General features: G+C 38.1%; 1 protein-coding gene across 2 annotated transcripts in view; it reads left to right on the top strand.

Moving 5' to 3' along the window:
- AUH (AU RNA binding methylglutaconyl-CoA hydratase) overlaps positions 1–24,996 on the top strand; it is a 116,865-nt gene that overhangs the window by 45,911 nt on the left and 45,958 nt on the right. For both annotated transcript variants that reach the window (XM_052775906.1, XM_052775907.1), the window contains exons 5-6: positions 6,696–6,788; positions 7,746–7,802. In XM_052775906.1, coding sequence (XP_052631866.1) covers positions 6,696–6,788; positions 7,746–7,802 — 150 coding nt within the window. The remainder of the gene's footprint in view (positions 1–6,695; positions 6,789–7,745; positions 7,803–24,996) is intronic.

Here is a 24,996-nt window from a genome sequence, read left to right on the forward strand (position 1 = left end):
TCTGCATTAGGAGGAGTGTTGTCAGTAGGTAGAGGGAGGTGATCCTTCTCCTCTCCTCAGCACTGGTGAGGCCACTGCTGGAGTACTGTGCCCAGTTCTGGGCTCTCCAGTACAAGAGAGAGATGGAGCTACTGAAAAGAGTCCAGTGAAGGGCCATCAAGATGATGAATGGACTGGAGCATCTCTCCTATGAGGAAAGGTTGTGCAAGCTTGGACTGTTCAGCCTGGAAAAGAGAAGGCTCAGGAGATGATCTCGTCGATATATATAGATACCTAAAGGGGAGGGTGTTAAGATGAAGCTAGGCTATCTCCAGTGGTGTCCAGTGACAGGACCAGAGGCAATGGGAACAAACTGGAACATGGGAGGTTCTTCCTGACCATCAGGAAACATTTACTTAATGTGAGGGTGACTGATCACTGGCACAGATTACCCAAGGAGGTCTCCTTCCTGGAGATCTTCAGAAGCCACCTGGTCTTGAGCTTGAGCAGCCTGCTGCAGGTGATGCTGCGTTAACAGAGGGGTTGGACAAGGTGACCTCCAGAGTTCTCTTCCAACCTCAGCCATTCTGTGATTTAAAGGATTCTCATGTGCTGCAGGCATATGTAGGCAGATATTTGCCATGCTTTCTTAATCTGCTTGAGTTAGATAATGAATTGTGGAACTTTTTGTATATCCCTCAATTTATAACATACTTTCTTCCAGTAATCCATGTAATAAAGTATGCAGGATATTTTTAGACAATTCATCCTCCTTGCTTTATGTTTTATGAAATCCATTATTCAAAAGGAAAAATGAGCTGTTAGAAATGCCCCCTGAATTTGCTTGTCCTCGTACACCGTGCACTAATCAACTGTATTTGTCAAATAATCAGAAATGCACGTGTGGAATAAATAGCTTGGACAATCTATTTCTCCATTCTGTGGGAACTCAGTTGTGCTGTCATGTAAATTTGAATTCTCTTGCTACTGCTACCTTAGTTGGAGACTTACAGTTTTTGAGGGGAGTACTCTCACTGCTTTCTATTCTGTCAGTACTGGGAAACAAGAATTCTTCCTAGACCATTGGCTGTCTGTTGATAATTGAAGACAAGTCAGGCTTGTGAATCTGGTTCAGCAGGTGCTAAAGGTAGTGACTAGATTCTGATTTACATCTGAATAACTGTTCCTTCTGAAGATTGATTGCCAGAGGTCACTGAAATAAGAAGAAAAATGAACAATAAAGACTTTTTTCAACATTGTCCAGGTATAGGAGGACAACAGAAGAATAGCGAGGGGAGTTAAGGTGACTGTCTTTCATTTTAGTGTTTCATATCAAATGCTTGAGAAGGCACGCTTTAAAGTGGGACTTTGTGTGAATGTTCCTAAGTACCAAATTCTGACCGCTGTGGTTAGTTGAATTGAAAATACTTGTCCTAATCTATAAAAGAGTACTTAAAAGATAAAAGTTAATTATATCTAAGGGACAGTATATAACTTGTTCATCTTTAGGGATTGAATGGGTTTCCATGGAGTTTTCTTTTCTGATTCAAGGGAATCATGAACTGCAACTGTTGCTGCAGTCACAGTGCAGTTGTTTAAGAGAAACTGAATTCTAAGTCTGCTGGACTTCCAGTTCTTTAATGATGGCTCGTATATCCTAGCTATAGGAAGGACTACTACAGGTGTTCTTCAGGTTGATTGTTTGAAACTGCTCTCAAGCTACAAATGTATAGTTCTCATAGAAAGCTCATTGGCATGTGAACAGCCTAGATCTCAAAATTTTGTGCCTAGCTCGAGAATGTTTCTCCTTTTTGTACGAATATGTGGTACAGTTGCTAACAGAAAATACTACAGGTATAAATTTACTTGGCAAGCAAAGTACTCTTCAGAGGTCGGTCTCCCTGGGTTTGATACATTCTAAATCAGTAACTCTTTTTTATGTGTGTCATGTATTTTAAGTTAATCAATCTGGACAAGTTGATGTAAGTTGACCAGGAACAGAAATCACAAAGTCTGGAATTCTGGATAACCATATTATTCTTCTCTGCCTGTTTCAGGAACTCTCATTAAGGGACTGGTAATAGTGATAGGTCTTCCTTTGAGCCCTTGGACACTGTCTAAAGAATGTGCTTATTGCCTGTTATGTAAAATCTATTGTACGTAATGTTTCATAAAGGCAAGACTACTTTCATATACAAATTGTTGCCATTTTGTTTTTACTCTATTTATTTATTCGTTCCTCATACTTCTTCCTTCCTTCTTCCTCAATATTTGCAGAAAGTAGGTTTTTCCTAGTTGATCAGACCATTTCATTGTCAATAGCGAGAAAGTGAGGCTGTGCAAGAATAGGAAAAGGCTGCTTGGTAGTTGCTAAGAAAATACTAAGTGTAATTCAGTTTCCTCTCAGATACTATCTTACATATCTGTAATTTTATAAGAACTTTTAAAACAAATTAGTCAGAGGACTAAATAGTCACATATGATTCAGGTCAATAGAATCCAGGCAACTTCTGCTTTCTATTTGGGGAATGTCAGTGTCCACAATATATGAATCAGCTGTGTGGGCTTTGTGACACACATCTGAGAAACTATTTCTTGGTCGAATCCTCCAGACCTGGTGCCTGTATTCATATGCTGGTCTTTCATCATATAATCAACTCTAAGCAGAAAGGAAATCCCTTGTTAGTCACCAGCCGTGGACATGTGGAAAGTCATGTAAAGATGAAATAACAATTACCTCCTTCAAAACAGTTGTGATTCTTTGAGATTGCTTCCCACACATTACACATGGTTTTATGTGCTTAAATGCAAAGTCCTCCTCCTGTAACATTCTATACTGGTGACAAAATTTTAGGAGAGTTTAGCTTGCTTTACTCTTTACGTCTTTCAGTAATGGAGAGTCACAGGAAATAAGGAGGCATCCCGAGACTACAAGATGCTGCTCGTCAGCCTAATCTAATACTACATGTAACATACATATTTACCAGGAATGCATTCCTGAAGTTGAGCTGAAGATCCACAGTTACTACAGAGTAGGAAATAGGCTCATTTCTTTATATTGCTGGATATTATATTTTTCTAACTTTTGTCTGAGCTTTTTATGGGTTTATTGGACTTAATTAGCTGTATCATGTTATTATGTTTAGTTTCTGTTGAAGTTTTTTGCATGCTGTTGATTTCTTATTTCTTCAGTTTGCCTGTTGGTCATTCCACCTGTATCATATCTTGAATAGCCAATATGTTTATACAGGTTGTACTGCCTTCTGTCCTAACAGATTATTCCTTAAGTAAGTTAATACATAAAAATTATTTTGATCTGCTTGTTCATGTTTGCCTTCTCTTCGGCTAGTCAAACTCTGTTTCTACTCCTGTGATCTCAAATATAGAAATGTGGTTTTGTCTTATATCTGGATCTATTGCTGATGTAGGACTAACATATACTGAAATGGGCCCTTCTTTTTCTTTACTGTACTTAGAACCTTCCTTTTCTGTAATATCATTAAGCATGGATGTTATATTAGGACATGAGTATTGGCTTTTGCTTGGGACGCTTCTTTTATATGCAGAATGGAAGTTTATCTGCAGAATGTGCAGCATGTTTTACAATACAACAGATGTGTGAAGTAATCCTTTATGAATTCATTGTGTGAACTGGCTTATTATTTAGTGTCCTTCATATTCCACACTTAGATGCACTACAGTAGTTCAGTGCAATTCTCTGACTACAGTTTAATACTGCTTATTACTTAGTCTTTTTTTTAACTACTTCTAACAACATTAATCTGTGTATATACATGGTCTACTCTTGTCTGTGTGTTGTACACTCTAATCTAGTTTAATTATTTTGTTTCTTTTATACATTTCTAATTCCTTTTGTGGACTTTACTATGCAGCTCATGATTGCACATTGATAAACCCGTATAAGATCTAGAATCTAGCACTAATGATTAGTAGTACAACAATTGCCTGAAATTTCTATCTGTTACTTAAATGTGGAATGTTAGAGAGTAAAAGCACTGGGCTTCTTGGCAAAGCTTTATATAGTTTTTTTTCTGTCACTCATAGAAAATGAGCCTTGCCATGTAGAATCATTGTGGAGGTTGACCTGTCTATTTATGTAATTTATTGTTCTTAAAATTTGAGGGCGTACAACTCAGTTAAGTCTACAGGGCATGATTTGTGAAACATCATCTCTGGTTTTGTTCTGAGCTGAACAGTTTTGGCAGTTGTGTCTTAAAATTATGCAGATAAACATGAGCAAGTGCCTCTTGCACTACAAAATGTGAATATTCCAAGAAGCTTTGCCCTTGGTACTAAGTTCTAGTAATTTGGAAACTCAGTTTACAATCCAGAGCAATTGCTAATTGATTTCTGTATTGCTTTTTCCGATGCTTCACAAGAACATGTTAAAAGGATTAATTTCTTCAATTCTTTTGATAGCTATGCACAGGGCTATTGTAAAGAATTTGTATTTTGCCTTTCTTTCATTGTCAACTTCCATGTCTCGTCACCCTTTAAAATTAATATCCTTGGGAAGTGATGATTTGAACTTACGGTATCAAACTGCTTTTTCTCCCTTTTAATTATGAATTTTAGTATTTCTTGATAGGAATGCTGGCTGTAATTCTTGAAACCAAGCTGTTTTATAATATTCTTTCTATAAGTTTAATTTCCATGTGTAATAGTCTACTTGAATTGTACCATAGCTAAATCTGGAAGTTACTTATCATAGGGAAAGTAATCTGCCTTGGAGTACTGCAAAAGCTATGTAAATAGTACTCCAGACCCTGTTTGCTAGTCTCTGAGAAATGGAACATACATGCAGACAGTAACTGCTGGAAACTACAGTTAATAATGACCATGCCTTTATGTTCAGGCAAATTAGTTTTCATTTACCTATGGCAAAGGCAGATTACTTTAAGAGAAATGCTAGCTGTATTAGCCTTGAACTTGGATTGCAAGACTGTTTGGCACATTAGTTATGGTCACAGGGTTATGATTTTCAGTCAGCACTCTGGCCCTGCTGGAAGTGAGAGTTGTCTTCTCTTCTTGCCTTCCCATATACGAAGAAAAAGTAAATAGAGAAACAGCAGATTTTACTTCTGTTCCTCTGTCTCCTATGCCTTCTGTTGTAGATGAAAAATGTAATGGATACCTTGGGCTCTTTTAAGTGACTGCAAGTGCTTGATGTTGCAGACAGTAATCAGTAGTCTCTTTTGCCATTGTAATTGATTAAGATAATCACTTTTAATCACAATCTAAACCAGCAACTAAGCGGCTTTGGTTTAAAGCATCTGTTATAATCTTGAAAAACATTGGTAAATTTTTGTTCTTTTCTTAAAGACAATTGGATTTTCATTAGTTGTCGATTTGCAGCTAAAAATAGCCTTCCATTTAATTTGATATTTTGTTTTGTCACCCAGTGAGAGACTACCTGTTTGTACACAGATTTATTCATGCTGATACACATTAACATTTAATTGATTTTTTTAAAAATTGAAGTTACCTAAAGTCTATCTGTCAGAAAGGAAAAAGGTAAGCTAGGTAGCACAACCTCTAAATTTAGAACTAACAAGTTCACTAAAGAAAGGAAGTATTATTTGTAATTAATACATTAAATTAATCATTTTTGGTCACATTACCCTTCTAGATTTTAAAAGGAGAGAACATTCTCGAGCACCTAATTTTCATTTATATTTTGGCAGCAGGTTTTTTTCTTTTTCAATTTCCAACTAAGACTGAATGAACTGGTCATTGAATTCAAGTAGTTGAAACATTAAAACAAAGAAAATATTTTTTTAAGATCTGCAGAAAAAAGTATTGCTGTCGAGTTGGTTTAACATTTCAACAAGCTGTACACCCAAGTGTTCAGCTAATGAATTGCTTTAGATTATCTTTAAAACGTTAGTATCAAAAATGTACTACTGAAATATTGTTTGAGTATAGTTTAAAATTATTGATAGCTTGTGGGAAATGTTACGTTAAAGATAAAGCTGTAATACACAAGTTTATTTCTCAAGTAAAAACCACATTTTTCATTGAACTTCTTCGAGTTCTTGGTGAAGAGGGAGAAAGAGAACTTAAACTTGTTGTAGGTGAAGAGCAGTACCTGAAGCTGAATGTTTAAATGCCTTCCCCGTGTCAGAACACTGATGATAAATCACAGGCCTCTGGAGCCCTGCTACCTGTCCTGTATTGGCAGCATGTGCATCTGTTCATCAGGCTGACAACTTTCCCACATTCCATTGAGCTGTTAGCTGCTGCTTTACAGGAGGAAAGGGGCAGTAGTGGTGGCCACACCACCCATGTCTGGGACTATTAAGACACAGAGAGCTTCCAGCTATGATCAGAGATGATTATGATAAGACATCTGTATTTCAGCTGGGACTGTTTGTGTGTGTGCCTTTTTTAAGTATTCCTGTTCTATTGTTTGCCTAGTTCTGCTATGTATATTTTTGGAGTTTACTGGTTAGATTTCTGGCAAAAGTGAGCAGAAGCTGGAGAAAAAGGCTTGCGAACCTATTCAGCCACAGAGCGATTAGAGGGAGGGTCAAATTTTTTTCCAAAGGCTTGCTGAGCAATCAGTTTTTAGTCCTGCTTTGTTTTATGAAACTCTTTTCCTATAGTGTGACTGTACTTTGAACAAAATATAAGCAAATGGTGTTTCAGAGTTGTTCTTTATGAGACTGGTATAAATTGGAACTTTTTTTTTTCAGCTAATCTGCCGGTACCTACTATTGCTGCAATAGATGGAACAGCATTAGGTGGTGGCCTAGAACTTGCGTTAGCCTGTGATATAAGAGTGGCAGGTAGGTCTGAATCCTGTTTATATAACATAGGATTATTAGTGTTGCAGATGGCTTGACTAATCCTTGTTTTGGCAACAATCTTATAAAACTTATTTTGTATTTGACATTATTTATAACCAATTATTTTAAGGGGATTTAGTAGAAACCTGTCTAAGTACTTGCTAATGTTTAATTTCAAACAACTTAACTGCTGATAGCTGGCTTGTTTTTGTTACACATTTTATTTTATTGTTATGACCTTCATTTTATCAGTATTGCTAGAAGGGTTATATAGTTGTTTTGATATTTTATTTAGTGATTAAAGTATTCTACTCTTCTGTGTTTGAAGTATTGTAGATGGAGATTTGATTTTGTCTAAACAGGTTACAGGGAAAAGCAAAAGTTGTTAGTGAGAGTATTATTACACAAGCAATTAAGCTGTTATAAAAGAAAAGTGACAACAGCACTTGAAAAGAAGAACCCTGACCTATCCAGCTGTCAGAACTGTAAAGCCATTTGTTGGAAAGTAAATGGAAACTGGGTTCTGAACAGTTGTGGGTAACTAACTTAGGGCATGTAAAGCTGTTTGACCCTTAGAGAATATTCTGTCAGCTAAAGAATTCATAATAATTAGATACGGAATTCTACCCCATTTTAAGATGTTAAATAATAAGTCTTTTTCTTTTAGTATTTTACATTTTGCAAATAAGCCTCTGTTACTCACTGTAATTGCTTACTTGCTGTGTGAAAATTAATAAGGTACAGAGCTTGCCTTGATGGGAGTAGTTGGATCTTTTACTGAAGGCAGATCAGTTTAATCTATTTAAAGATTTTCATAAACAAAAGGTTTTTAAGTGATTTATTGTTCTTTATGGAGGAAATGTAATAAACTAACACTCTTGTAGGTCATTATTACATACTTTGCAAAGTTTTTTCTTACAGATTATAGTAAGAACTCATTTACATTCTGTTTTTTAGCCTCTTCTGCTAAAATGGGCCTAGTTGAAACGAAGTTGGCTATCATTCCAGGTGCAGGTATGAAAGTTTTGCTTTTGTTACCATGGGTAACTAAATAACACATGCTTTTGATGTTTGATTTTGGAGTGTTTATGAATTTCTTATTTTTATATTTCTTTTAAGGATCATGGCATGTTTTAAAGCTTATTGCTCATATTACTTACCAAAAATTAATAACAAAGATTTTTTAGGGAGTGGCACTTGTATATTATGTTTTTAATCAAAGTCTTCATTAACTTGGTCAGTATTGAGTGATTCTGTAAATGACATACAATGTCTTGATCTGAAGGCTGAATAATTTCGCTAAGGATCAGACTAGGAAAAAAGACAGAGTTAACTATCAGTGTACAAACCTGGTAATTTAAATAATGATCCACTGTTACATAACGCCTGGTACTTTAGGATTCAAATTCTGTTTTCATGCTGCTTGTAAATTGGTTGTAAAGAGTTCAAAAGATAAAAGTATAGCTGTGAATAGATCTTCTGTCTTGCCAAGATTTTTTGAGATTTTGGGGGTCAAAAACCTCTTTTCTTTTTGGAAGGGCAGTTGACTGGCTTTTCCTGGATTCAAGGTGAATGAAAGTTATGTAATGAATAATGTTTGAGGAGATCTTTGTGTTACGAAACCTTTTGGTTTTATTTTATGGATAAATCATTGTCACTTGAATTAAGATAGCTGCCTTTCTGGGGAAAGTGCAGTAACTTGAAAACCAGTGCATCCCTGTGACCCCCACCTAGATTTGGCCTTCGTTTCTGGAAGTTCTGGGGAACTTTATACCCTTTCTTCGCCCATATTTTCTTTGTAATGGGTGGAACCTATTTTGAAAGCACTGTATCCAATTTTAATGGATACCATTGCAGCTCATGTAGAGATGACAGTAAAAACTACCATAATGTGAGCACTGGTATGAACTTTGTGTAAGAAACTATCCCATCCTATCACTAATCTAGACAATTACTGTACAATTTCAAATGCTCTATTATTATGGTTACTGTTGAGTTGTGATTTCAGTCAATTCTTTCTCCCTATCTCTTTTCCTCTGTGGTCAGAGCTATATTTTACGTAAGGAAAACTGAGTTATGATAACCGGTCTCTTTTTTAGCAGTGGATAAAGATAATAATGTAGATGATTTTAAGGATATATTTCCTTCTGGTGGTGTTGTCATGAAATAACGTGCCTTGACAATAAGTCCTAGTGAAGAAGAAGACAGAAAATGGTGGTGTTTATATTTGTTGACAATTTTTTCCCCTTTGTCCTCCTACTCCACCCTCGCCTAAGGAATTCTGCAGGACAGTGTTGGAGACATACTCTCCAGTTCAAGAAATTCAGGTCACGTTCTCCATATGTTCTCAACTTACTTAGGCTGTCTCATGTTTCCTTGTCTTTAGTTAATTATAGATGTTTCAAACTTTTAACGCTTTCACCTTAAAATGCTAGGTGACTGACTCATGATGAGTTTCGTTCAGAATATCTTATTGCTATTCAAAGACTGAGGTTTGAAAAATCTTTTTTTTTTTCTCCTCATCCTAAAATAATGATTTGGGCATATGTCTTCAGCTCCATGAAAATATGACAGATTTCACTGTGTTACCAATGCCTTTTAAACTTAAAACATTTTAGAGTAAGTTCAGTGATGAATTTTTTCCCTATTCCTATCAGCCTTTTTGAGGACTACTTTTGCTGTGTGTATTCGAGCTTATCATAACTTTCTCCTGATCAGCCTGTACTTGCACCAATCCTGTTGAGCAATGACAATGTTTCAGCCCTTTTTGTCTCCTGTCTTCCTGTCGTGGTTTAACCCCAGCTGGCAACTAAGCACCACACAGCCGCTCGCTCATTCCCCTCACAGTGGGATGGGGAAGAGAATCAGAAGGGTAAAAGTGAGAAAACTCATGGGTTGAGATAGAGACAGTTAATAGGCAAAACAAAAACTGCATGTGCAAGCAAAGCAAAACAAGGAATTCAGTCACTACTTCCCATCGGCAGGCAGGTGTTCAGCCATCTCCAGCAAAGCAGGGCTCCACCACGTGGAGCGGTTACTTGGGAAGACAAATGCCATACCTCCTGAACATCCCCCCCTTCCTTCTTCTTCCCCCGGCTTTATATGCTGAGCATGACATCATCCGGTCTGGAATATCGCTTTGGTCAGTTGGGTCAGCTGTCCCAGCTGTGTCTCCTCCCAACTTCTTGTGCACGCCCAGCCCACTCGCTAGTGGGGTGGTGTGAGAAGCAGAAGAGGCCTTGATGCTGTGTAAGCACTGCTCAACAGTAACTTAAAACATCCCTGTGTTATCAACGCTGTTTCCAGCACAAATCCAAAGCATAGACCCATACCAGCTACTGTGAAGAAAATTAACTCTACCCCAGCCAAAACCAGCACACATCCAAATAGTAATTCATCATGCTTTCTGTCATCAGAAAGTGAAGAATGAGTGAAGGCATTTTCCATATGTCATTTAGGTAGAGAAGCCAGATATGCACACTTGAACCATAGGCTTCATAGGTTAATGGAATATTTCCTTACAGTGCTTACTTTAGGATGCTCTGAGCCAAAGCAGGACTGGGCAGTGGAGCTGAAAAGAGAGCATTAGCCATTAAGAGGCCTCAGTAGGTTTCTGCTGCCATTGAGTACATCTGAAACACGCTGACAAAACGTGTTGCTTCTTTGAAGTAGGTCCCTACAGCATGTCAAGTTACTACTGTTTTTATTCTGCTCCATCAGCTGCCACAAGTTATGTGATGGATGTAAAGATTTTAACTTGGGTGATAATTAACTGGGTAATAGTTAATAGATAATTTTTGGGGTGTTTGAGGCTGTATGAAAAACTTCTTTATTTTCTGTTTGCTTTTTTTTAAAACACCAGGAAGTTACACTCAAAAAGCTATGTTAGAAGAATGTTACTAGAATTTAGTAGTATTAAATATAGATTCAGGGCGGATCAGCTATGACATTTTGGACCTGGTTGTATGTTATGTTTTATTCCATCCTATTTTGAAACATGGTCATCCAAAGACCCAGTCAGCTGCTGTCTACTGACCAACCAGTTTTAACGTAAATTTCCCAGGTGTGAGAAATTTTGCTTTTCAATATGCACAGAAGTACTGCAGCCTTCTAAAGGCTAAGGTTGAACAGCAGTTAGTTGAATCCCAGTTAATATACCAAAATGAATTGTTCCTTCTAAGTCTGCTGAGGGTCTCAACCAAGTAGGCATTTGTAGAGTATGCCTTATGTATGATAGCAGGTTGAGTCTCCTCAGAACATTCATCCATGGCAGACAGCAGAGCAAGACCAAGTGGGGTGACAGCAGTGTCTCCTTTTATACATAAGTTTTGTGTACAGACCAGCTGTTCAGGTTGTGAGGGAGAAGGATTGATTCTTCTGCCTTTGGAAATTGAAGTCCAGTTCTCTCCACTATGAAAAAAGGCTTAGCTGCCAGACTGTGAGCTAGGGAAAGTAGAAAATCTTTCCATTTTTCCTCTTCAGTACATCTCACTGTCTAGTAGGGAAGTCAAGATTCAGAGAACTAGAGAAAGTGTGTAAAAGAGAGAAAATGGCTTGGTAACTCAGTGCTGGTGGTTACCTGAGAATGAATATTGATGATTTTTGTTTTCTAAAGAAAGTCTGCCAATTGCTATTCATTGCACAAGTGGTCTTACGCCACTACAACAGGCATATATCATAGAATCGTTTAGGTTGGAAAAGACCCTTAAGATCAAGTCCAGCTGTTAACCTAACACTGCCAAGTCCACCACTAAACCATTTCCCTAACCACCACATCTACACATCTTTTAAATACCTCCAGGGATGGTGACTCAACCACTTCCCTGGGTAGCCTGTTCCAATACCTGACAACCGTTTCAATAAAGAAATTTTTCCTGATATCCAACCTAAACCTCCCCTGGTGCAACTTGAGGCCATTTCCTCTCGTCCTACCTCCAGCCACCTGACAGAAGAGACCAGCACCCGCCTCGCTACAACCTCCTTTCAGGTAGTTGTAGAGAGCGATAAGGTCTCCCCTCAGCCTCCTTTTCTCCAGACTAAGCAACCCCAGCTCCCTCAGCCACTCCTCATAAGACTTGTGCTCCAGGCTCCTCACCAACTTGGTTGCTCTCCTCTGGACACGCTCTAGCAGCTCAATGTCTTTCCTGTAGTGAGGGGCCCAAAACTGAACACAGTACTTGAGGTGCAGCCTCACCAGTGCTGAGTACAGGGGAACGATCACCTCCCTGCTCCTGCTGGCCACACTATTTCTGATACAGGCCAGGATGCCACTGGCCGCCTTGGCCACCTGGGCACACTGCCGGCTCGTATTCAGCCGGCTGTTGACCAGCACGCCCAGGTCCTTTTCCACCAGGCAGCTTTCCAGCCACTCTTCCCCAAGCCTGTAGTGCTGCATGGGGTTGTTGTGACCGAAGTGCAGGATGCAGCACTTGGCCTTGTTGAATCTCATACGATTGGCCTCGGCCCATTGATCCAGCCCATCTAGGTCCCTCTGCGGAGCCTTCTTATCCTCAAGCAGAACACTCCCGCCCAACTTGGTGTCATCTGCAAACTTAGTGAGGGTGCACTCAATCCCCTTGTCCAGATTGTTGATAAAGATACTAAACAGAACTGGCCCCAATACTGAGCCCTGGGAACACCACTTGTGACCAGCTACCAGCTGGATTTAACTCCATTCACCACAACTTTTTGGGCCTGGCCATCCAGCCAGTTTTTTACCCAGGGAAGAGTACACCCATCCAAGCCATGTGCAACTAGTTTCTCCAGGAGAATGCTGTGGAAAATGGTGTCAAGGGCTTTACTAAAGTCCACGTAGACAACGAGCACAGCCTTTCCCTCATCCACTAAGCGGGTCACCTTGTCATAGGAGATCAGATTGGTCAAGCAGGACCTGCCTTTCATAAACCCATGCTGACTAGGCCTGGTCGACTGATTGTCCTGTAAGTCCTGCGTAATGGCATTCAAGATGATCTGCCCCATAACCTTCCCCAGCACTGAGGTCAGACTGATAGGCCTGTAGTTCGTTCGATCCTCCTTCCTAACCTTCTTGTGGATGGGTGTCACATTTGCTAACTTCCAGTCAACTGGGACCTCCCCAGTTGGCCAGGACTGCTGATAGATGATGGAAAGTGGCTTGGTGAGCACTTCTGCCAGCTCCCTCAGTACCTTTGGGTGAATCCCTTCCAGCCCCATAGACTTGTGTGTGTCTAAGTGGTGCAGCAGGTCGCTAACCATTTCCCCTTGGATTATGGGAACTTCATTCTGCTCCACATCCCTGTCTTCCAGATCAGGTGACTGGGTACCCTGAGAACAGCTGGTCTTACTATTAAGGACTGAGACAAAGGCGACATTAAGTACCTCAGCCTTTTCCTCACCCTTTGTCACTATGTTTTCCCCTGCATCCAATAAAGGATGGAGATTCTCCTTAGCCCTCCTGTTGCTCATGTATTTATAGAAATATTTTTTATTGTCTTTTACAGCGGTAGCCAGATTAAGTTCTAGCTGGGCTTTGGCCCTTCTAATTTTCTCCCTGCATAACCTCATGACATCCCTGTAGTCCTCCTGAGTTGCCTGCCCCTTCTTCCAAAAGTCATAAACTCTCTTTTTTTTCCTGAGTTCCAGCCAAAGCTCTCTGTTCATTCAGCCAGGCCAGTCTTCTTCCCCACTGGCTTGTCTTTTCAGCACACGGGGACAGCCTGCTCTTGCACCGTTAAGATTTCCTTCTTGAAGAATGTCCATCCTTCCTGGACTCCTTCAGGACTGCCTCCCAAGGGACTCTGTCAACCTGTCTTCTAAACAGGCTGAAGTCTGTCCTCCAGAAGTTCAAGGTGGCAGCTCTGCTGACCCCTCCTTACTTCTCCAAGAATCGAAAACTCTGTCATTTCGTGATCGCTATGCCCAAGCTGACCTCCAACTATCACATCACTCACAAGTCCTCCTCTGTGAACAACAGGTCCAGCGGGGTGCCTTCCCTAGCTGGCTCACTCATCAGCTGTGTCAGGAAGTTATCTTCCACACACTCCAGGAACCTCCTAGACTGTTTCCTCTGTACTGTATTGTATTTCAGACTCTTTGCCTGTTCATCCCTTTTCTTCCTCACTTTTCTTCCCTGTGAACTTGGGGTCTGTTGGCCAGTTGTGGTCTAATTTGACTACAGGCCAGTGGTTGCAAAAAAAGATAGTCCCTAGAATTTTATTAAAAGTAAGTGGCCAGATGAAGGGAAAATTACCTTGTCCTCAGATGAAAAGTTTCAGCATGAACTAACCTATTCTTGGGCATGAAAGAATGGGCACAGGAGGGAGGTGGTGTGGATGTCTTAGCTGTGGAGAATGTTTGTCAGAATACTCCTCTCACTGGACAGCAGTGAGTTCATGAGAGACAGGATTTCATGGGAAACCAGACTTTATTAGCTTTGTGGTTTATGGAGATGCTTGTTATCAGCCAGGGTAGCTTTTCTAAAAGCTGTTCATTGCTGAAAGGAGTTGATTTTTCGGATCTCTTAGTCAAAAAGCTGTTTAAACAACTAATTTTTTGTGTAACGCTGTAGTCTGTACAGAACTCAGTATAATGTCAGAAGAGTCTCTTTTACACAAAAATCATGTTTCTTTGTTATTTCCCAAACTGAAGTAAAAAGAAAGCAAACCGCTTTTGTTAATTGAATGTAGTTTCTGGTGTCTCTCAACTTGCAAAGTAAGTGTTTCACAGTGGCAAGTTTCTCCTTAGCTAGAAATTGTCTATTAGAGCCTTTGTATCTAAAGTCCTTTGTTTTTCTGCTTTGTAACTTTAAAGCTATCTCCATCCATGATTTATTTCTGTTGTTTATCTCTAGATTTTCACAATGGATGTCATACAGGGCCTGCAATTGATAGATGATGCCTTGCTGGCAGACCTGCTTTTACCTGTTAGGATCTTATTTGTATACCACTCAGTAATAGATCTGTTATGAGAAGATAAAAATACTTGTAAACAACATACATAAATGTTCTTACTCTGTTAGTAGAATGAGATATGATTGGTTGGACAAGGGAAAATATTCTGTGATAATAAGAAGTAGGAAAGACAGCTGTATATATAAAAAATAATTTTTGTTTTCGTTATGCAATGTTTTTCTATGAAAGTTTCGTGTCTAAAGCTGAGGTATTGGTATATATCAACAATTATGTTTCCACAAAAAAGGCAAAATAAAATAATGGAACTGCATTGAAATTAATATACTTGTGTCAGCAGATAATTTGACCCGGCTAGATTAAAACCATAGTTACTGTCCTGCATACTTACAGCTGTTGCTCCTTTTTATTTCTTTTGTTTATGAAGACATTTTAATTAGTAAGGCTTCATTCAACTCATCAAAATGAATTTTGCCTTTGTTCTTGCCTGCCCCTCCCCAAAATATCACTACTTCATTACAGAGCTGTCTTCCACTATTTAAAGGTAAAATAAAAACCCAGCACATAATCCCTGGGATTATTTTTTCCTTGACAGCATTTAGTTTAAAAGTGTATTTTATCCAGAAGGCTTTAAAAAAAAAAAAAAAAGAAAAAGAATCTCTGTTAAATCTTTAAAAAAGATTGTAAATAAGCTACATCTTCTTTCTGCATCTTAAAGTTACTTTGAACCCTTTTTTCCAAAGGTGAAACTCAAGCTTTGTTATATAGCAGGCTGGACTGCTTTAAAATGTATAGCAAGGCAGAGATTTAATGGCAGTGTTTCTGTGTTCTGCTCTTTCCACTTTGGTAGCAGTATTGTTTTGACTGTTTTTCTAAACTTTAAAATTTGTTTGGGGAAGTTATGGTACTTGTGGGTTATAAGATTATAAAAGATGACAGAGGAACACACTGAAAAATTAGTTTTCTTTGCATAGGAAGAAGATGAGCCTAAGAATGAAAACTGTATTTAGGTAATCATTATGAATTTTGCTTATCTCTTAAAGTATTCATTGTTTGCTTCTAAACACAACATGAAGGTCTCTGTTACAGGATTTATTTTAAAGCTGAAAAAAAATTGTTTTGGATGAGAAAGTTGTCAAGGGAATTTCCAGATGTGAAAAACTCATACAGAATGTGATCTTGGTAACAGCAGTAGTTGTACAATTCAGCCAACTGTAAAGGTTAAAGAAAATGTCAGACATTTCAAGTTGAAATCGGACGCACTTTACAATATATCGTTAGCATATTCTTCGGATTTCTATACTTTAGTTTCAACAGTAATAGGAATAATTGCATTTGACAAATACTGAAAAAATTAAAATGTCACCATTTGTGGTAGTGTCTGAGGTAGGACTTAAAGGCTTCTGCACATTTAGTGTAATTTTTCTGCATGTAGGTGCTACTTGATAGTACGTGATCACAGAGATACTTAGAAAGAAAGATCTGCTTACTTCGTATAACTTAAACATCTTACTTGAGTAATCCTATACCTCTCCATTCCATCTTTATTCCTGCCCTCACTAGCCTACTCTTGACTTCTCCTTTACTTTTTCCATAAAGTCTCCCTAGTTCTTACATACACAATTTCTTCTCATTACATAAGGACACCAACTTCTCATTACATAAGGACACCAAACTCTTACATTTTTAAAGTTCAACTCTTAGTCCTGTGACAACTGACTGACTGATTGGGAAAAAAAACCCAAAGTGAAACAGTTAGCTTTGGGGTTGTTACTCTTTTTTTCAGTTAGTCTATAAACTCTCTTGTGACTTCTCTTGCTTCTCCTGTTTCCTTATCCCAGTCAGATTTTTAATATTATAAAGTTCCCAAATTAAGTACTGGTAGAAGATGGCTTCAGATAAGCTCCTGAATCAACATCTTCAGCATTTCATCAATATTGTTCTTAAAAATTTATTTACTGTGAAACAACCAAGAAGATACACTTTCTTCTTCTTCCTCTTCCCTTACAATTAAGAAAAACTTTTTTTTTTTTACTGAGGTCTAACAGTGACTGCTGAGCATTTACAATCCTATTATGATCTGATACAGTAAACCCCCTAAATTACTCACTCTAAGAACATTTATCTATTTTTTCTTCAATCGTCTGAAGTATAGATAGCTTTATTTGCATTTTAATATTTTGTGATGTTTATTTTATGCATCATGTTAAATAAATGGCCTGCAGTAAAAAATTGCTAATAGTGTAGAAAACAGATGTTTGAACATCCACTCTTTTCTCAGAGTAATTAAACACAATATATAGAATGTTACTAGAGGGAGGTAAATTGGTTCTGCTTCTGTAAGTTAGGGAGAATTGTGGTTCTTACATTTTCCTTTTCTTAAATAAAAATAAGCTGGTTTTCATCAAATGACTCATTTTCTCGCTGGCTTTATGATCAGTTGTAATGGTGATGATGTTGAGGCAAAACTTCAAAATGTCATGCAATACTAACACTGCAAAAGCTCCATACATAGAACTAGTGTTTTGCAAACTTTATTTACATTCTCTCTATATAAACAAAATATTTTGCAAGTAGTGGCAACGTACAGCAGAAGAAAGGATGATAGGAGAACTCCATGTCATCAGAACTATCCCCTATATCTACATGAAGCATGCAGTACTTACCTTTGCAGAGTGATCCACAGAGCAATCTATGCTTTTCCCTTTGCATACTAGCCATAGAACACTTTCCAAAACCATATTAAAACCACAACTAGTACTTCCTACAGAAAAAGGAGCTATCAAGGCTATCATCAGCGTCCCAAGTGACTGCAATTGTATAGAATGTTATTTGAAATGTCAAGTTCAGTGTAAAAAATAGACCACTTCTGACATTCTAGTTGTTTCTGCTAGCAGAGATTGCAGAACATTTCTTCCCAACTGTCGTGGTTTAACCCCAGCCAGCAACTAAACACCACGCAGCCGCTCACTCACTCCCCCCCCACCCAGTGGGATGGGGGAGAAAATCGGGAAAAGAAGCAAAACCCGTGGGTTGAGATAAGAACGGTTTAATAGAACAGAAAAGAAGCAGCTAATAATGATAATGATAACACTAATAAAATGACAACAGCAATAATGAAAGGATTGGAATGTACAAATGATGCGCAGTGCAATTGCTCACCACCCGCCGACCGACACCCAGCCAGTCCCCTGAGCGGCGAATCCCTGCCCCCACTTCCCCGTTCCTATACGAGATGGGACGTCACATGGTATGGAATACACCGTTGGCCACTTTGGGTCAGGTGCCCTGGCTGTGTCCTGTGCCAACTTCTTGTGCCCCTCCAGCTTTCTCGCTGGCTGGGCATGAGAAGCTGAAAAATCCTTGACATTAGTCTAAACACTACTGAGCAACAACTGAAAACATCAGTGTTATCAACATTCTTCACATACTGAACTCAAAACATAGCACTGTACCAGCTACTAGGAGGACAGTTAACTCTATCCCAGCTGAAACCAGGACACCAACCTAAAATTGGAGATGTCTTGTTTACAAATCAGAATTAACAATCAGACGTTTGAGAAATTTCACTATCATAAGGAGTGGCACTGCATCCCCAACATACTGTGTCTAGTTAAAGGTAGGCCTTTGATGCTGCCGAGGAAGGAGGACATAAAACAAGGACGAAAGAAAGCCCTAGAAGCCAAGTTGAGCATTAGAAGCATAAGAGGAAAGAAAGGGAATTTTCTTGGTCTTGGAAAGCAAAGCATGGAAAGTCTGAGATTAGTATAATATACCTATGGAGAAAGCAAACCTTAGCAACAAACAATGACTGACTGTTCTTTAGACCTTTGTCATGTCTTGGGGGTATAAAAACATTGTTCTTTATATCAAGATTGAATTTTGTAGTGCTGTTTTTATTAAAAGTCATTCTTACAACCTGAGCAATGTTATCAATTGTTTTCCTCATTCTCATAGGTATATAAGTACATTTGCTTTCATCAGTTTGAAAATTGTTTTGTGAGACTGATAGATTGCTCATTTTTGAATGACAGCCAGAAAAATGAAAAAATGTAACAAACAGTTAGGTTTCTTCCATCCTCCTTAAATCATGTAGATTTAAGCCCGGTTCAGGTACTCTTTCAGTAAGCATCAGTTATGCTATCACATTTGTATCTTTTCCAGACCATTTGTGTGCCATTGGTAACTGAGGAGTGAAGCTTTGAAAAGAAAGCAAACCTGAACTTTGCTTTTGCAATTTGATTTTCTCACCATATATAGAATAGTAGGATACTGAATAGAAACCACAGTTTAGGCACACTGTAACAATATGGATGGAATTCATGGTAGGTCTCGTAGCATAGGTGCAAAGTAGGATATATTCATTTGGGGTGCTCAAGTGAAAAGGGCATGGAGGGAATAAAGTAAATGGAGAAAAGAATGATCTAAAATGCTGCTAGGTAAAGAATCCCTTGCTTTTCTAAAGCCACTTAAAATTTAAAATTGTCTGTATACACACTTGCAATTAATCAGGTAAGTGAGGTTTGTATTCACTCATAAGGATCCATCAGAGTTCATGAATGCTTTGATGAAATTATTTTCCCCTTGCACAAAGTTTGGAATTAATTTTAAAAGTTGGATGAAGCCTAATGCGCTTTGTACAAGACCACCCTTTTTTACTTTGTAAAAGACCACCCTTTTCATCCCCAAACACGTCCTGAAACCAGCACCTAGTGTCTATCTCAAGCTCTCTTGTCCACTTAAAATCATGATAAAAACTTCCAGCTGCACACTTTGGTGTAAAGTTTTTTGTATTTTTTTCTTTCAACTTCTCTTTTTTAAGCTTATGTGAAAACAAAAAGAAGACTAAGGAATAATAACCAATGTTTCTAGGGAAAGGGGAGCATGAGGAAAATAAAAATTTGCTGGATATAGAAAATACAGTTGCATAAAAATTTCTTTTAAAAATTAGCTTACTGAAGTTTTTTTGGAATTTAAAACCCCTGCATTTTGGAAATAAGTATTAGACAAACTCAGTGTCTACTGACTTGTCTTTCTTCTTCTGGTAGACTAGGAGCTACAACAAAAATCCTGAGCTTCAAAGTTCTAGGCTCGGCTTCTTCCATAGTCAGCATCTCTGAATTTTGAGGTTCTCCACCTTCTTGTCTGATTACCTTTCTACGTTCCTCTATTGAGGAGACTCATTGCTGCTTCAGCTCATTGTCAGAGATTAAGTATTATCTCAATAGTGTCCTTTCTTCCTGTACCTTCACTTACACTCTCTATTTGGCAAACTAATACAACTTTTTCTCTACTCTTCCTATCTCTATGGTAACAAAAGTGGTAAGGAGAAAGAACTCCTTAGGGAGTGTTAGGAATGGCGGAGAAAATAGGCAGGTGAAAGTAAGAGTCTAGTACAGAAAATTAATAACTTTAAAGAATCAGTGACAAATGAAGGTGAAAATGCATAAGCCAGTCAATTTGGGTTGGGAATTTATTTTCTGGTTTCTTGAGGTGGTGAGGGAAAAATCAAACTTTATCTTTTAGTGACAGATCAAACAGAAATGTATCATTACCAGCTATCAGTATGTGTGTATGAAAAACATATCAGGGCAGTGGAAGACAGCAAACTAAAAGGAGTGAAGAAGATTATTCATACCATATAGGCAATTTTGGAAGTCTTAGTTGGTGTGCATCACTCCTGTCTCTCTGCATTGACAGCCCAGGAAACATAAACTCCTTATTTTAGTTCTTGATTTGTCCCTAAATAAGATGTGTAGAAAGGGTGATGAAAATATTCCTTGTAGTGTTAAGAAGCTTGTTAATCTGCATAGTGATAGACAGAATTTCGTACAAGATGATGAAGATTAGACATTGGATGCTAACGTATGTAGCTGATCATATTACATGTCACTTTGTAGTTTTCAGTAGTTCTTTAGAAGTGATGACCAAGTGTGTTTTTCAGTTGCAGAAGCTGAGATAAAAAGTATGTATAGAAGCCCTGCATGATTCTCACAGATGAGAAAAGCAGCATTCACACACAGGAATCGAACAGCTTATAAGCCACTCTTTAAGTGGTTTTAAGTGACTCAGTTTCTGAGACATATCCCCCCTCCTCGCCCCTGCTCTTTATTTTTTTTAAGTCTACAGTTTGGCAGAACCTAGCTATGATACTGCCACAGTCTGTATGTATATTTGGGATGGAGTCTGCAAGAAACCTTAGATCTGTACAAAGGTTGTGCAAAGAAGCAGAGACAGAAGATGAAAGAGGGAAAGAGGAGAAAAGATATGCACTCTGATCAGGAGGTTGCTGACAGAGAAATGAGACAGGTTGGAGGTACAAACCTGAGGACTTATGAAGTTTTTAATAAATGAGGAGAAAGAAATAAGGTGCTAAAACTTCCCTATTGAGTCACTTGAAGAAATGATTTATTAAGAAGAAAATAATAAGGATGGGTTTTAGAAACATATCCATGTATCTAGTTTTTTGTTCTATTTGTTTTTTCCCAGATAATCCCACAGCATTTTTGAAATTTAAATGATGGGTATGTCCTCCCAAAACTTAGTTGCAACTCTCTATGTCATTATTACGTCAAAATTTCTATTGACATCAGTGTTTGCCACAGTAAAGACTACAAAAACTATGATCATCCTTTAGGATTTGTTTCAGTAGTAATGAATCCAGAGGGAATCGGGAGGAAAAAAGAAAACCCCAACTTTTGAGGAGATTAAATAACCAGTATGTTTCCGTCTTTTAAATTCTAGACCTTTTGTGTAAGTCATTGCGCAAGTGACCCTTGCTGTGCATAGCACGCAGAGAAGAGTTGCAGTTTAGTCATTGGCATGTGTTAGTAAGGACTTGTGTAAGCAGGGATTGCTGGGTGAAATTAATGCGTTGCATTACTTATGTTCAAGTCTGGCTTATAAAAAAATGTTTGTGGGGTTTTTAGCAGTGCAAGAATAGTTTTCTTGCAGTATTTCAGGTTACCTTTTGCGCTTCGCTTGGTTAGTGAATGGAAAGCAATTTACAGGAAGCAGCAGGCTTTGGAAAGATGAAAAGAAGACAACAAAATATCTTCTACTGTATGTTGTTATTAAGATTCCCCTCTTCAGTATGTCTCCATCTCAATATAGATGTTACTAGGGGCAAAGAATTGGGAGTGGGGCTCTGGAGCACCAGCTGGAGTGTATAAATGGGGGCTAGTATAGATGCAACAATGCTTGGTAAATTCCTAAAAATTATGTCAACAGCTGTTGAGCTCATCCATACTCAGTGTGTTTTTTGAAGAGAAGCCAAGGAATTTTTAATCAAGGAAGATTACTGAGCAGATTACTGTGTGCTGAATATTTAAAAATAGACTTACTTTTATTAGTGAAAACGCTTTGTTTAAGCCCGAAGTGTTATATTTTTCACTGAAAATGCAAAAGCTGTTTTGATTTAAAACAGTATTAAATTATCATGAATGAGATGGAAAGAGATAATGAGATGGAAAGAAGATAATATTTATTCTGTTTAATCGGAATGTTCTATAGGAATGGCAGCATGAGTAACGTAAGTGTGTTTTAACTTTAATGGATCTCATCTTTAATGGCATTTTTGAGGGAGAGAGGGTTTTCAGTGACCTGTTAGATTGGAAAATGTCTGATTTAAAGAAAATTCTCTATGGAATGTTTTTGTGTGAAGTTATTTTGGTAATCTGCTCTCATAGGACCAATTGCTAGTCTTTTCCCACCCTAATGAAACTAGGTCACTAGTTTTTGGCACTCATCCAAGTTGTGAGATTTATTTGGTGTTCAAGCACACTGTCTAGAAATAGTGATGCAATGTCAGCAAGGCCACTTTTCATTTCATGAACATAATTTCCAGTGCCCTGGAATTAATTTATTCACTGACCTGTTAATAACTGCAATCTGTCACTGGCTTACAGAGGCAGAGGAAGTGTCTGGAAATAGTCATGGTCACCCTATCAGGTGATTAGTTACAGGATTTCTGTTCAATGTAACATTTTTTGGTTTTTATCATGTAGAAGAGTCTGACTTAATGAAAACAAACCAGCAACTTAATTCAAAGGAAAATACTTGTAATTAGTAAATATTGGAGAGAAATAACTGATTTGAAGTGGTTGTTTTACACCACATTATACTGTAATATATCCGAGAAACGTTCTGGTTACCTTTGAAAAAGTATAGAAATTCAGCATGTGTAGGTGATACATAATTATTTGAAAAAGCGTGTTACATTATTACTGTTGTACTTGTGAAATAAAAGGAAAACTAGTAATTCAAATTTACTGGTGTCCCAGGCTTATTCTCACATACCCCTACTTCCCCACCCCCAATGGTTTTGTTAAAATCAGGATTGTCTTTTGCCACAGGCACGGCAGGCTGACGCTCGGGGCAGTAGATTGCTCTGCATAGCAAAATAGCTGTTAGCCCTTTTCTACTTTGCATGTGCCAGAGCCCTGGAGAGTCAAGCTTGCTGCTGCCATTGAGGGAGAAGGGTTCAGGGGTCAGAAAACAGTTCTTACTGCACAGTGTCACAGCTGGCTGTTCCTAGCAATGCTGCAGCTATTTTAAATGTTTCTGCTGTAAAGCAGCAGCAAACCTAGTTCTAAAGGGATCCCTCCCCTGTTCTGCATCCTAGCTCTGAGCCTTTTACCTTACTTTAGATCTGAATATTTCTTCTTTTCCTCATTTACCATTCCCCATGGTACAAGCTGCACAGCATCCTGTCTCTTAATCCACTGTCTAGAAAAATTAAATTTTGCCTATAGCAGTAAGCTGCCTCTGATTAAAGTATCAGACACCATCACTGCATGTAGTAAATCCTACTCTTGGGTAGATACGGGAAAAGGCTTATCTAGACTTGTGCAAAACTGATCTTCGGGCACACATTAAAGCTTAATAATGAGAGGTTTTTTGGGGGGTTGGTGGTTTTGGGGTTTTTTGGGGGTCTCATTTAATACAGTTGAGGAGCTTCTGAGTTAGAGTACTTCATGTGATAATAGATATTAAAATTTGAGATGGAACTTTCAGCAGAGCTCAGTGCTGATCTACTGTTGCTGCCATTGCCATAATGGAAATAATTGCCACATTTTTTAGTCTCAGGTTTCATGATCAGTAGTGTTTTTCTTGAAGCTTTAGTTTCAGAAGACAACTTATGGCCTGGTCTTCCATGGCTGAGCAATGGTAGTTGAAAACATGTCCCTTCTTCATAATGGTTTGGATAGTGTAAGTGAATGGCTACATTTATTTCCAATCTCATTTTTTGGGAGTCTTGCTTTATTGTTTTCCAGTATTTGAGGCTGGAAAACCACTAGAAATATCTTTTTAGCGGTAACTTGTAGGTTGAAACTGAGTAGTTTTGAAAATTCCAGCTTTATACAGTGTATCTGAACCCTTTAGAGGGGTCAAACACTATTTTGGGGTGAAGTTGTGATGTCCATAGAAATATCATCCTACACCTCTTTAGTGCTAGAATAGAATTTATGAAAATTCAATTCCAAGGCTTGTTGGGTTTTTGGTTTAAAATATAATAGGAAGATGCATTTTTTTGAATTAAAGATAGACAAAATAGGACAGAAAATAGCAGCTTTCTTACTGACTCTTGCAAAAACCAGTATTTTCTAATGGAGACTTGTATAAAAGGTAGTAGCTACTGCATACTCTTCTGTTTAGTGATATTTATCTTACTGGACTGCTAGTTGTATGATTCCACTGTATGGAACATGAAAAGCTCTGGCTGCTTTGTATAATATCCAGTCTTTCAGCGTATGGAATGCTAGCAAATTTTGATGACTTGGCCCATTGCATCTTTTGATGTCTCCTTTGTTTTCGAATTCTTTTAAGTGACACAGTAAATTAAGCTGTTCTCTGTTCACTGCATCTGCTGACTGTCCCCCAAAGTCTTTGTAATAAAACAGAGAATAAAAACAAAGTAAATTCCTGGTGAGTCATTTTCTAATATGTGATAAAACAGAAAACCAAAACTGGGGATGAACAATGTAGAACAATATTCTGATCTAGCAAATTACATGGAAGCAGAACATGCATACTTGGTTTTTCCTGCCAGGCAAACCAAATGAAAATGATTTGGATACATCTTACAGTGTTTCAGACACTTGAGTGGTTTTCTTTAAAACATACTATTGAAGTCTTTTTAGTTGTATTCATTTCTAAATTACTTATGAGGAAATCCCATTCATATTTTATAGTGTTCTTATGCTATTTTATTAGTAGTACACAGTGTGAACATGATTCAGATGGTGTTTCTTGGGGTTTTTTTGGTCCCATTTTTATGTTTCAGCATGAAATAAAGAAATGTGTTAATGTTTGGTGGCTTT

This window comes from Harpia harpyja, chromosome Z (assembly GCF_026419915.1).
Source record: "Harpia harpyja isolate bHarHar1 chromosome Z, bHarHar1 primary haplotype, whole genome shotgun sequence".
Classification (NCBI taxonomy): Eukaryota; Metazoa; Chordata; class Aves; order Accipitriformes; family Accipitridae; genus Harpia; species Harpia harpyja.